The 13056-nt window shown below is 45.1% G+C and overlaps 1 protein-coding gene and 1 long non-coding RNA gene across 36 annotated transcripts in view; one reads left to right on the top strand and one right to left on the bottom strand.

Moving 5' to 3' along the window:
* CHRM3 (cholinergic receptor muscarinic 3) overlaps nucleotides 1-13056 on the top strand; it is a 502174-nt gene that overhangs the window by 477663 nt on the left and 11455 nt on the right. Inside the window, exon 1 of one of the 35 annotated variants that reach the window (XM_025448583.3) lies at nucleotides 7915-8574. The exons of the other annotated variants lie outside the window; for them this stretch is intronic. Coding sequence (XP_025304368.1) covers nucleotides 8561-8574 — 14 coding nt within the window. The 5' untranslated portion in view covers nucleotides 7915-8560. Of the gene's footprint in view, nucleotides 1-7914; nucleotides 8575-13056 lie in introns of those variants that run through there. 35 annotated transcript variants of the gene reach the window in all.
* LOC118354438 (uncharacterized) lies at nucleotides 7445-7995 on the bottom strand. Its single transcript, XR_004814880.2, has 2 exons — nucleotides 7892-7995; nucleotides 7445-7648 (listed from the first exon to the last, which is right to left on the bottom strand). It is a non-coding gene; the product is annotated as an uncharacterized LOC118354438 (long non-coding RNA).

Below are 13056 nucleotides of genomic sequence, written 5' to 3'. Positions count from 1 at the left end.
GGAAACATTTTCTCAGGGCTAGCTCTTCTGTCTCATTATCATATCTTATTTAAATATTTCCTGGAATCAGCTTAAACTTAATCTTTCTGTAGATCGATCTTCAGTGGCCTTGGATCACATAACATCTGGTCAGAGGTTTTCTTTAATAAACTGTATACTGGTAGGCAATTCTATGGATTTCCATATGTCAGCTTGTGGGTATCAGTAGTTGCCAGTTTATTATCATGTAAAAATGTTATTAGCATTTATTTCTGGATCTCTCATTTAGGATTTTAAGTTGGCTGAACTGAACATTCCTTCGGGAACCACAGTAGACACCTGTTTCCAGCTGGAGATGGTACCTTTGTCACACATTTGCTGTCTTCCAGCCTGTTCCAATGAGCACTGCTGGGTCTCTGGGTGAGCCATGTCGTACCACAAACATGAAGGACATTTGCCCATAAACGTTTCTTTGACATGTCATCATATCAAAGTGACTTCCTCTTTGTTATTCTTTACCACTCTCAGAAAAACAAAATCCCTCAAGTGTGAAGTGTACAGGTCCTGATTTCTCCCTTTGTCCTCATTAGAGGACCCAGGGCAGTGTTCCTGTCTTGACAGAGGGGTCCCTTTACTTCTGGCTCTGCGTTGACACCAGCTCACCAGCAGAGGGAGCTCACTCCTTTTTCCTTTCTTCTTTTTTTTTTAATAGCTCTCCCAAATCCCATTTTTTGAACCTGATCATTTGGTGGCAAACAGTGGGAACTTATGGGTTCTTAACTTTGGAAGCTGATTAAACTTCCAGATACCTAATCCACTGCAATACGTCATACCTGGGCAACTTAAATTTCCTTCCTCACAGCATCAGATTTTCCATCCATTGTATTTGCATGTTTGTTGTAGTATTTTGGAAGGAAGAGAATTTCATTACCTCTAAATATACAGATACACATATTGAGTTAGTTATATGGAGAGTTTTTAAAACTTTCAGTTCCTTAATCATAACCAGACCGTCTCGATTTTTCTTGGAATTAGAAGAAAATTTACTGTGAAGCTAATAAAGCTAAAACTTCAAATTCTGTCCCTTTAGACAAGCCCCTGAGGGAGAAGGGAGTGATGGCATTTTGACTAATAATTTTTTAAGATTTTATTTACGCATTTGAGAGAGAAAGAGGGAGGGGAGGGGCAAAGAGAGGATCTCATACAGACTCCACACCCAGCACAGAGCCCTACATGGGGCTCGATCTCATGACCCTGAGATCGTGACCTGAGCCAAAACCAAGAGTTGGACATTCAACTGGCTGAGCCACCCAGCCACCACCCTCTCTGTAGGGACCATAAGGTTATAGAAGAGTCAACCTCCCCAAAGCCTATATCTGCCCCTGACTGGAATATATTGAAATATTAACAAAAGCCTTTTCTTTCACTACCTGGTTTTATGGTTGAAAGGGTTTCTTCCTATTGAGGTAGTGGTGTTCATGGTCACTGCAGTGTTCTTCTCTGGAAACAAATGCAATAAGAAGAGCAGTGAGAAACAGACTGGATAAAGCTCTCTATACTGTGCCTTCCTGGAGAAGCCTAGCGTGTGTATCAGCTTCCCTGAGTAATTAATTCTCATCAGGAGTTTCCAGTCAGGTTTCCTCATTTGCCTGGGTCAGGGAAGGAATCTTAATGTGACTTCCCCTCTCATGTAACACCTGCCCTAAGCACTGACTTCACCTCTGTGTACACCTCTACCAAAGGCTGGTAGGGACTGGGTTGACCAGGCCACACCAGCAAGGGAGATCAACAAATACTGTATCGTGTCCGTGGCAGTGGCTAACCGTGAGCCGGCCCATTCCCAGTATCCGTAATTCCTGGAGGTGGCGTTTCAGCCACCAATCCCAAACTGGGATGTGCTGAGCCCACGTCAGAGATTTAACCAATTGTAAATGATAGTCCTGCCAGAGGACTATCACACATAATGAGGGAGGTAAGAATGAGTAAGACACGTTTGTATCAAAGAATGCAAATTTTAAACTCAGGGAGGGCCTAACCCTAGAACTTTATAATTCTCCCATGAATCATCACCTGCTTCATTGATTGCAGAGAAAGAGAGATCAAATGTTGCCAACTCTCAAAACCAGCAGTGTTTAAACACAATGTTAACCATGTGGTTAAAGCCAGGTGCAAGATGACCCCACCGGTCATGGGGACTGTGGTTTTGTGTCAGACACATACAGTCCGCAATCCCAGCAATGCTACTTAACTAGTCCCATGGCCCTTGGGCAAATTCTTTTTTTTTTTTTTTTTTTTAGATTTTATCTATTTATTCATGAGAGACACAGAGAGAGAGGCAGAGACACAGGCAGAGGGAGAAGCAGGCTCCACGCAGGGAGCCCGATGCAGGACTCGATCCCGGGTCTCCAGGATCACACCCTGGGCCAAAGGCAGATGCTCAACCGCTGAGCCACCCAGGGATCCCACCTTGGGCAAATTCTTAACCTCTGAGCTGTTTTTTTCAAACATAAAATATTAGGAATATCCATCTTACAGAGCTATTATAAGGACTTGCCCTAATGAATATATATTTTGAATATTATCTATATAATACATGTGCCACATATGGAATAGGAACTCAATAGATGGTAGTATGACCAGTTACTGTAGAACTGGTTATGTTGTGGCTCACGCTGAAATAGAACAGGTCAGCACCATTCTCTGTGCGGCACACAATTCAGTGTCTGGTATTAATATGATACGACAGGTTGAATCACCGATATCACAAAGACTTTAAGATCATTTGGGCCTGGGAGTTGGCCGGTGATCAATTCGTCCTCCAGAGAAGCATGGCCACTCTATTGGGTTGTATTAATTGTACCAAGCCTTTGACGCGTTGTAGATCAGCAGTAAGACAGGCTAACATCTACCGCAGAGACTTAACATCGTGGCCGCGAAAGCAGATTTACCTGTATTATCTGACGAAAGAGAAGACCAAGAGTCAGAGGCAGAGTAACCTTCCAGATCCCAGGGATGTATACCCTGTGCCATCAGGTGACTCTGGCTCTGAATCGCGCCCTCTGTTGGGCTACAGGTGCACTTGGAGGCTATCCTTGCCCTCCGTCCTGAGGGCAGAGGCAGTGGGGAGACCGGATGCTTCTGAACTCATGGGGCAGAGAACCCTCCACCTCAAAACCCCTGAGCAAGCGCCGGATCGCTCAAGGGAAGTTCAGTTTGGTGGGGGTTTCTAAAAATAATTCAAGGCACCAAACCTCAAGACTCCGAAGTTATATTTTGTTTGCTTTTATTCCGAATCCTTAGGATAACTTCTTCTTTTCTGCCTAAATCCATCTTTTCATTTTATTGATTTTATACCTACGGTGTTTCTCTTTTCCATGCATGTTCCTCTCGGGTTTTAGAATAAGGATTCACCTTGTTTTGTTGAACTGGTTCAACCTTATTCCTTCGCCCCTTTGTTTTTAATCCCGGGGAGCCAGAATTAATAGTGATATGAGCTCTACTTTCCATTTGGCTTCAGGAAATCCAAAACAAGAGATCATTGTTTTCTAATATTTAATTGTCTGGGCTGTGCCAAAATATACATTTTACTATTTTATTTAATGCTCACAGTTTCTGTTCCCATTGTTTCATTTTAACAGAAAGGTAGTACTTTCAACACAGCAGTCCCTTTTCTATGCTTTATCAGACTTGAAGAATTTAATTTCCATTTTCTTTCATCCAAATCTGCCACTGTTCTTGGAGGTTAGTGTTTTCGAGCCCCCAAGCATCTCCTGTATCATCGGGGTCTTTCATGTCTGTTCATTTGTGTAACTTTTCTGCGTGGCTTTGTGACATGGGCCAGGCAGTCAGTGGCCAGCTGCTGTGAACGTGGAGACACAACCCTTTGCCTTCCCCTAGGACTCTAGGGGAATATCTGGGGAAAATGAGTCTGGAAACTGGTCATTTTCTTTTTCAGTGTATCGTAGAGATTTGCATTGGCCACATTCAGGCACACTCTGTAACATTTCACTTAAAAGAAGGAAGAATCTTCAGTAGACACTGTGTCTCATATACTTTCCTGCCCTGAAAACTATTTGAGTCAAGGTCATAAGGTGTAAATGAATCCTGGATGGTCCCTCTTTATGTTATTGGGCTCAGTTGGCTGAGCCTCAAACTCTTGATTTCGGTTCAGGTTCAGGTCATGATCTCAGGGTGGTGGGATCGAGCCCTGCATCAGGCTCTGCACTCAAAGCAGAGTCCGCTTCTCTCACTCCCTCCCCCTCTTCCCTTGCCCCTCCCCCCACTCACATGCTCTCTCTCTAATAAAATAAAATGAAATCATTTTTAAAAAAAGAAGAAAAAGTGAGTATTATAATAAAACCATATGCTTCAAATACTGATGCACTAAAAGCGTTAACCACAGAGGAGCTTATTTACTTCTATTATGGTTATGGAGTCTAAGACTTGGAAACTCAAAAACACAGTAAAAATGTTGTTTCACATTGTCCCCAGGAATTTATGACCTAATAGTAAAATGAAGCTGCGCAGCTGCAAGAAGCGATATGTCAAATGAATGGCACAGGTGGCCACAGTGCAAACACAGCCTATAATCCCACCTTGCGGGCACATACCAGGGACTCAGCTCTGGGTGTGACCATGAAGCAGAAGACAGAGGACCTCCCTCTGAGGTCCTGCTGAGTGGTGGCAGTCAGTGTCCCTTGCTTTACCTATCATCTCCTTAAATTTGCTCAAAGACCACACGCTGTTATTATTTTTAATTTTCTGGTGTAGATACTGAGGGTTTCAGGAGTCCCAGAGCTTGGAAATAGCAAGGCAGGACCCAACCCAAATGATCACCTCACAGGACTCCCAGCGCCTTCAGGGTACCGGACGAGTGTCATCAGTGTGAGGTCCAGAGCACAGTCGGAGGCAGCAAAGAACGATCATGGAATAATGTACCGTGCTGGTTTTCCCAGGAAACTATTTGTGTTGTGTCCATCACGGGGCACTGCTGAAGGGCTGGGGCAGGCGAGGACGTCTCTCTCTTTCTCTCCAGTGGAAGAGGCTCCGGCCGCCCCTTGACAATGAGGGGGGGGGGGGTTCCTCTTTCCCACCCACACCTCCTCCCAGTCCCAAAAAATGAACTCCACTGATTCTGTGTTTTCTTGGGTCAGCCCCCAGCTGAGTGGCACTGGATGCGAGGCGATGGTGGGAGGCGCCAGGGTGGTTTGTCTGCCTTCCCCATGGTGGCCTCCGAGCCGGCTGCTCTGCTCCCCTTCGGAGGCTGCTTGCCAGGTGCAGCCTCTATTTCTGCCTCCCTCCCTGCACCCGCATCTCCTCCAGCCCTCCTGTCACCCGCTCTCCTGCCCTCAGTGCACCTGTACTCATCCCACGTCCGTTGGAGTGCAGGCAGCACTGGTAGGTCTGCTAGGAGAAAGGACTTGTGCCAGATCTCAGAGTAGAAGGTCGAGTGGGAGAAGATGGAACTTTCGCTCAAGGGGCCTGTGGTGAGAGAAAATGTGAAATGCTGTGCGCTCCGACGGGAGCATGGGTAGGTGCGCCCACAGCACTTCACACATGCTGCTCCCTCCTTGGAATGCTGTGCTCTTTCTTTCCTGCCTGGCCACCTGGGCTTTCTTTCTCAAGACTCGCCAAATACCCTTTCCTTTGCTATCTCCCCGTTGACTCCAGCAAAGCTGATGGTTGATGCTCATCCTCCTATCGTGATGGTTGATGTAGTTGACAGTGTCTGGAGCAGGTGGTTTCTGAGGAGCAAGAATCTGTCCCGAGCCTGAGGCCTTAGTAAGCACTCAGACCCCTTGACGATCCCAAATGACCATGGAAGAGTTTGAACCAAGTAGGACAAAATTGATTCCTGTGGGCGGGGAGGGGGAGACTGTGATTTCCAGAGGAATTCAACGTGAGCTGATTCTTGAAGAGACTTGCCAGAGAGTTTGCCAGGTTAGTAAGCGCCAGGACATTTTCCAGATTTTCCTGGCAAACAGGATGCTGCATTTTTCTGGATCTCTGTTACACCTCTCTTAACACAAGACTTCCTCAGCATTGGCACTCCTGACCTCTCGGGCCGGTAACTTGTAGGGGGTTGTTCTGTTGTGCATTGTAGGGTTTTTATCAGCATCCCTGCCCTCCAGCCACTAGACATGGGGAGCACATTCCCCCCAACTTGTGACAAGAAAAATGGCTCCACGCATTGCCAAATGTCCCCAGGAGGCAAAGTCACCCTGGGTTTAGAGCTCAACAAAGGTTGGCTCTTGTTCACCCTTGAAAAAGCCATTCTGTGAAATCAAAAGAATGATCACAGAAACTGACTGCTAGGGACCACTTAGGCTATGCTGAGTGTTTTCTACACATTGTATCTAATCCACAAGTAGAATAATCCTCATTTTATAGATGAAGAAGCAGGATCACAGTGCTCAGGCAATTGCTCACAGGGCAGAAGGGTGTGTTTTCTGACCCTAATGTGCTCAGGCAGGCCTTAGTGCATCCTTGTCTGCATGCCCTCCAAATGACTCCTGCTCCCTTTTTTGGCAAATAGTCTTCAATAACTGTGGGAATTGGGGGCGTGAGGGGGAGGGAGATGCAAATAGGCTGAAGGTTAAAAGAAAATCAGATGTGTGAAATATGTCCAGATACAAAAATAGTCTTATAAATACAGACCTCCAAGCAATCCTAAAACATAAATATTGAGCCAAAAGAACATTCTTTACCATGTGTCCTTCCAGTATACAAATGGACAGGTTAGAAATATGTAGTCCAAATGACTGTTTTCACTAGATTTTTCAATCAGAATCATTTCTACAATTATATTCTGATTGCAGTTTACAAGCACCATTCCTGAGCCATTGTTTGAAGAACTAATAAATGAATTTCAGATCTTGAAAGTTTGCAGTGGACAGAGTCGGGCCATACTCTTTCCCTCTTTTTCTTTTTTTAATTTTATTTATTTATTGAGAGACACACACAGAGAGACAGAGGCAGAGACACAGGCAGAGGGAGAGGCAGGCTCCATGGAGGGAGCCTGACGTGGGACTTGATCCCAGTCCCCAGGATCCTGCCCTGGGCCGACGGCGGCGCTAAACCGCTGAGCCACCTGGGCTGCCCTTTGCCTCTTTTTCTCTCAGAAAGGAGTAAGTACGGGGATAGGGACTTGGCCCCTCCAGGCAAAGTGGCCCGATCTCTGTTTAAAAAGAACTGCTTCTTGTTTGTTTTCTACTTCTTGCTGTTTCTCTAGAAATTCTATTAACTAAAGGTTTGGGGCTTGACCGTGCTGATGCAGACAACGAGTCCAAAGCAGGCTTTTGTCCTGGAGGTAAAACCGTGCTATTTCAGCAGCCACGGCTGCGCACACGCAGTAGAGATGCAAGCCCTTGGCAAGGCACCCTTCGTTCTTGTTGTCAAATTGCATAAAACCTATGCAAGGCAGCAAGCAGGGGAGGCAGTGTAATGCATCATTTTATAAACAAGCTTTCTCTTTTTTTAAGTGAAATTTTATTCTCATTTTGGCATTCCGGAATGTTCTGTTTGCGACGTGAGCAATTGCACCATGTTAGGGCGCATCTCTCCTCCTGGCAGCTCGAAATGAAAGACAAAAGCGAAGTTCGGGAAGTTTGGTCCTGGCTGTGCGAGTCCGCAAAGGTCGGATTCCCTTTGTGTTTTGTTGACTTCTTTTCTAGGAAGAATCCTCTTTTGTTATACAGCCGTCGTAGACGCACTTCCTGGGGCGGGCTCGGCCGGTTCGGCCCCGCGCAGGTGCAGCCCCCCCCCCCGTGGTCCCCCCCCCCCCCGTCCTGCACCCTTGTGCAGACGAGTACGACCTGAAGAAGTGTTTTAGATCGCCCCATCGCCTTTAAAAGTCAATATCGAAGTTGAATCCCATTCGCCAAAAAGTCATAAAAAGTGCACTCGTACTTACAGGCCCCATCAGATTCTGCATGAGCAGAGCCTGTGCACCTGGGCGCGCCGTCTCTCCACACAGAGCCTCCGGCGGGCCGGGCCGGGCCGCGAACCGGAACGCGGTGAACAAGGCAGAGAACGCCTCAGGCCGCCCCTTTTCACGTTCACTGGAAACACCACGATGCGGAATAAACCATGCAAATAAAGCTTCGGTACCTTAAAGGACATTACAAGCATTACATTCCTGGACATTCCAGTCTCTCGGTCGAAGAGTCAACCCTCAGACTTAAAAAAAAAAAGAAGAAGAGAAGAAAAAGACGCGTTTGATGGCAGTGGGTCTGTTGAGCCTCTTGGATCCGTCCGGGGACGGCTTGGCTCGGAGTCCAGGCCCCGCCACCGCCCGGGACACCTGCCGGCCGCGGCGCTGCTCCGAGTCTGCTGTGCCACCTCGTGGCAGACCTTGGTATTGCCGCTCCCCCAACTTCGGGGCAAAGTCTTTTTTTTTTGACGGGGCGGGGGGGGGGGGGCAAAGTCTTTTAGCGGCTGAGGATGATGGTACGAATTATGACAGAAAACGGAGACTCTCTTAGCAAAAAGGTGAAGAGAGACCCATAGCAAGCCCTGGAAATGATGCAGACTGGATTCGGAATATGGAGGACGCACCAATTAGCTGATCTTAGGAAAAAGCATGGTTGTGCAAAGGTATTTTTGGGTTTTTTTGCATGATTTTTCACGATTAAAATAATAGTACTAATAATACTAGAGGTGGCATTAACTTAGACCTCTAGAATAAATTAATTTGCACTTTTTAAAATTTCAGGAGGATTAAAAATTGACAACCCCCAATGTTTTTTCAGAATGGGTACTGCCAAGGATGGCTTATAGAAAATGAGAGAACTTTGTCTCTTGGAATGCAACATTAAAAACATGCCCCACATTTATACTGGCCTGTCAGGTTTCTCTAAGCATTTGCACATGTGTTTTCACGTTGGATATTTACATATTTTAAAATTTAAAATTCCATCTAGATATCTTACAGATTTACAGTCCCAGAAAAGGCTTTCTACAACTTAGAGGGGGTATGTTTCTCATAACTATCCTTTACTTCCCCATAAACTTAGTATTCTCAAATAGTTACTTCGCATTTTGGTTCACTTTCTAGTTTTAAATATTAATAGAAGATGCCAAACTGTTCATTGCAGTGGCTTTCAAACAATGCCGACCAGGACCTAGAGTATAAATTCCATTTGACATCATGACTATATATATGAATGGGTGTGTCTTTGACAGAAGTCTTATGAGACATGCCCTATTTGGTTCTCTTTCTCTTTCTTTCTTTCTTTCTTTCTTTCTTTCTTTCTTTCTTTCTTTCTTTCTTTCTTTCTTTCTTTTTCTTTTTTTATTCTCCTGTTGGCCCACTAGTTGGTTTCTGACTTCTATTTTGAAAAACTCAGTGAATCAATTCTGTATGTGCTCATAAATAGAATGTGGTGAGAATGGTCTGGAAAAATACACCTCAGAGATGAAGTAAAAAAACCACCCTCTATATGCACGGATGTGAGTAATCCACATGGAAGGCTAAGGTCTTCCTCCAGAATCCAGGAGTGAAGGCGTTTAAGTCAGCACCCACTGGCAGGATCAGGTTCAGTTTTGCACTTCTTGCCCAAGGTGTGCAGCCCGGACACCTCCATAGCAATGCCCTGGGTGTCCCACCACCCGCCACGGGCTCCCACCCAACAGGATGGAAATCTGCCCTCGGTTTCTGTTCCGTTCCTCCCAGGCCACCCCCTCTGCCCTTGAGGGCTGCGTTCCTAGACCTTCTGCCTAGGATTACTTACAAGGTGCTAGGGTCAGGAGGCTCGCAGGGGTCCCCGTTCCCACACCTGTTTCTTCCTGAGCATTAAAAGTAGGGCTTCCCTTAGCTCTCCTCACCAGTAAGTCAACACAGATTTTGAACACCCTTGATCTGAAATGGACAAGCTCTGCAGTGTATGGCCTGTTGGGTCAGGATGAGGAAGAGTGTGGCACATGGAAATCCTATCTCCTTCTTAAACAGAATGCCCACATTTATCACTGTTTCATTGGGATCCACCCAGGACCGCCGGTTCTTAGGAAATTACTTATTACTTAGGAAATGGCAGGTGTATGTGAGGGAAGACATTAGGTGACTTTCATGTCCAGTAAATATTTTTAGATATTCTTTATGGAAGATTTTATGACCTTCCCGTTGCTTTCCTCTGATGTCATATCAGCCAGACTTCCATCGTGGAACCTCCAGAGCTCGAGGATGCTTTTAAGTAGATGAATGTGGCACACGGGCAGAGAGAAAGTTGTGGAAAATATCTCAGGAACCAGGACCTGAGTGAAAGTTGGAGGAGGAGGGGATCTCATTCCCTGGCCACATATGGACACCCCCTTACTAGATCCATCCTCGCTGTGACTAGAGCAGGACCAGCAGAAATGCACCCCACTCGAGATAGAAGATGTGTGCTGTGCAGAGACATGGCCCCTGCAAATGTCCCCTCTGAGGAACGAAGAGAAGAAAGGCCCCCACAGTGGTAGAGAGAGCAGCTCCATGACAGACAGAAGGACTAGGATGTGCTGTGTGCCAGATAGGACGTGAACACTTTATGCATAAAGTGCATTTCATCTTTTCAATCCATTAATGTTTTGATAAGGGAGTAGGAATTTTATTTTTTATTTTACTTTGTTTATTTATTTTTTTGAGAGTGAGAGACAGAGAGAGATTGCAAGGGGAGGGACAGAGGGAAAGGGAAAGAGAGCAAATCTTAGGCTGCACCCAGCCCGGAACCCGACCCGAGGCTCAATCCCACAACCCTGAGATCAAAACCTGAGCCAAAATCAAAAGTCGGATGCTGGGCAGCCCTGGTGGCACAGAGGTTTAGCACCACCTGCAACCCAGGGTGTGATCCTGGAGACCCAGGATCGAGTCCCACGTCAGGCTCCCTGCATGGAGCCTGCTTCTCCCTCTGCCTGTGTCTCTGCCTCTCTCTCTCTCTCTCTCTCTCTCTCTCCCTCTCTGTCTCCCATGAATAAATAAATAAAATATTAAAAAAAAAAAAGTCGGATGCTTAACAGACTGAGCCACCAGGCGCCTCAGGAATTTTATTTTTATATAACAACTTATATCTCTATTTTCAGGCCCCATTCTGCATCAGGAATCAGCACACACTTAGCATCTTAGAACAACATCCATTCACTATTTATTATTTATTATTTACTCCTTACTATTTACTATCACCAATCCTCAGCCATGGTTCTTCCTGACCCTCATCCTGGAGAACCAGCGCCAGGACAGGGGGCAGAACTCCAGGATCTGGGGATCCCTGGGTGGCTCAGCGGACTGGTGCCTGCCTTCGGCCCAGGGCGTGATCCTGGAGTCCCGGGATCGAGTCCCATGTGGGGCTCCCTGCATGGAGCCTGCTTCTCCCTCTGCCTGTGTCTCTGCCTCTCTCTCTCTCTCTCTCTCTCTGTCTCCCATGAATAAATAAATAAATTCTTAAAAAAAAAAAAAAAAAGAACTCCAGGATCTTCCCTTCAGCTCTCTTCCCTGCATCCCTCTGGCTTTGGAAACGTGTGTTTTTCTCAGTAGGGACCTTACAGATCAAGCTGAAGCCCTCTTTATTGGTCACCCTCACCCTCATCGTGTTCCCCGTCCAAGACATCAGTGCTAGTGTAGGATTTGCTTCTTTCTTTTTATGAGACTTCTAAATATATAAATGTCTATATAAGATATATACTATTTTTGTATGTTTTATTGTGCCTAAGCCATATCATTTTTATTCTTCACCCCACAACTTGTTTTTTCTTACTCAACAATATATTTTTAGAGCTCTCAGAACTTTCTCTAAATATATGTATATATCTGTAACTATATATATAATTAACTATATATAGTTTATATTTAAACTGTATGTGTGTGTGTGTATATATATATATACACATTATATAGCATTGTATTATTATAGCATTATAGGATTGTATTATAGCATCAGAGGAGTGCCCATGATTTCCTAGACATTTCTCCCCTCATAGCTATAAGTCATAACAGGTTTTAATAATGTGCTTTGCTCATAACTTCCACTTCCTATTCAAAGGCTTTCTTTTACTCAATCATATATTCACCTACCAGATTCACATCCTTCTTTTTGCTTTCACATATGAAGATATTAGGAGACAAGTGTAGTTATCTGAAGTGAATGCATGATTATTAACTCTCTGCAAGATTTTCTAGAGGACACATACCTAGAAATTAAACTGCTGGCTCCTGGTGTACATACTTTTTCCATGGGATTGATCCTTTTGAATCACCTTGTTGTATCAATTTACTTTAATAGGATGAGGAGGGACCTTTTGTATTTGCCGTGTATTTAGGCCAGTACAACATTCCTTGATGTTCAAAAACTTAAATGTTTAAACTCTGTCTATACCAGAATGTTTAGAGTGTACTTTAAAGAGCAAAGTTAGAGGGGCACCTGGGTGGCTCAGTTGGTTGAGCATCTGACTCTTGGTTCCGGCTTAGGTCATGATCTCAGGGTCCTGGGATCGAGCCGTATGTCTGGCTACTCACTCAATAGGAGTCTGCTTGTCTCCTTCTCCCTCTGTCTCTGTCTCTTTCTTTCTCAAATAAATAAATAAATCCTTTTTTAAAAAAGGAATAAAATAAATAAATAAAAAGCAAACTTTGAGCATGGTTTCCCTGTGTTCCTGCAGTAACAACCCAATCCCAAGGACACAAGAAGTTGGCATTGGTGGGAGGCAGGCAGTATATCAGCGAATACTTCCAAGAATTCACTTACCACACCATGTTCCTTACCGTCTTCATAACCCACAGAGAGCAGGTGGTGGTATTCCAGAGTTTCGGTTTGTTTTTCTTGTGATCAGAACACTTAACATGAGATCTACCTCCTTAAAAAATGTTAAGTGCACACCGTTGTTAACTGCCGACATACTGTTGTGCAAGACGTCTCCAGCACTTACTCATCTTTTATAACATGTGCCCACTGAGTAAGTAGCTCCTCTTTCCCTTACCCCCCACCCCCCATACTCAGCAACCACTAATCTGCTCTCTGCTTCTGAGTTCTGCTATCAGATGCCTCAGATAAGTGAATAACACAGTATTTGTCCTTCTGTGACTGGCTTATCTTACTTAGCCAATGTCCT

The sequence above is a fragment of the Canis lupus genome, chromosome 4 (genome assembly GCF_003254725.2).
Source record: "Canis lupus dingo isolate Sandy chromosome 4, ASM325472v2, whole genome shotgun sequence".
Classification (NCBI taxonomy): domain Eukaryota; kingdom Metazoa; phylum Chordata; class Mammalia; order Carnivora; family Canidae; genus Canis; species Canis lupus.
Note: the sequence above shows the minus strand (reverse complement) of the source record. Positions and strands in the feature narration are given on the sequence as shown.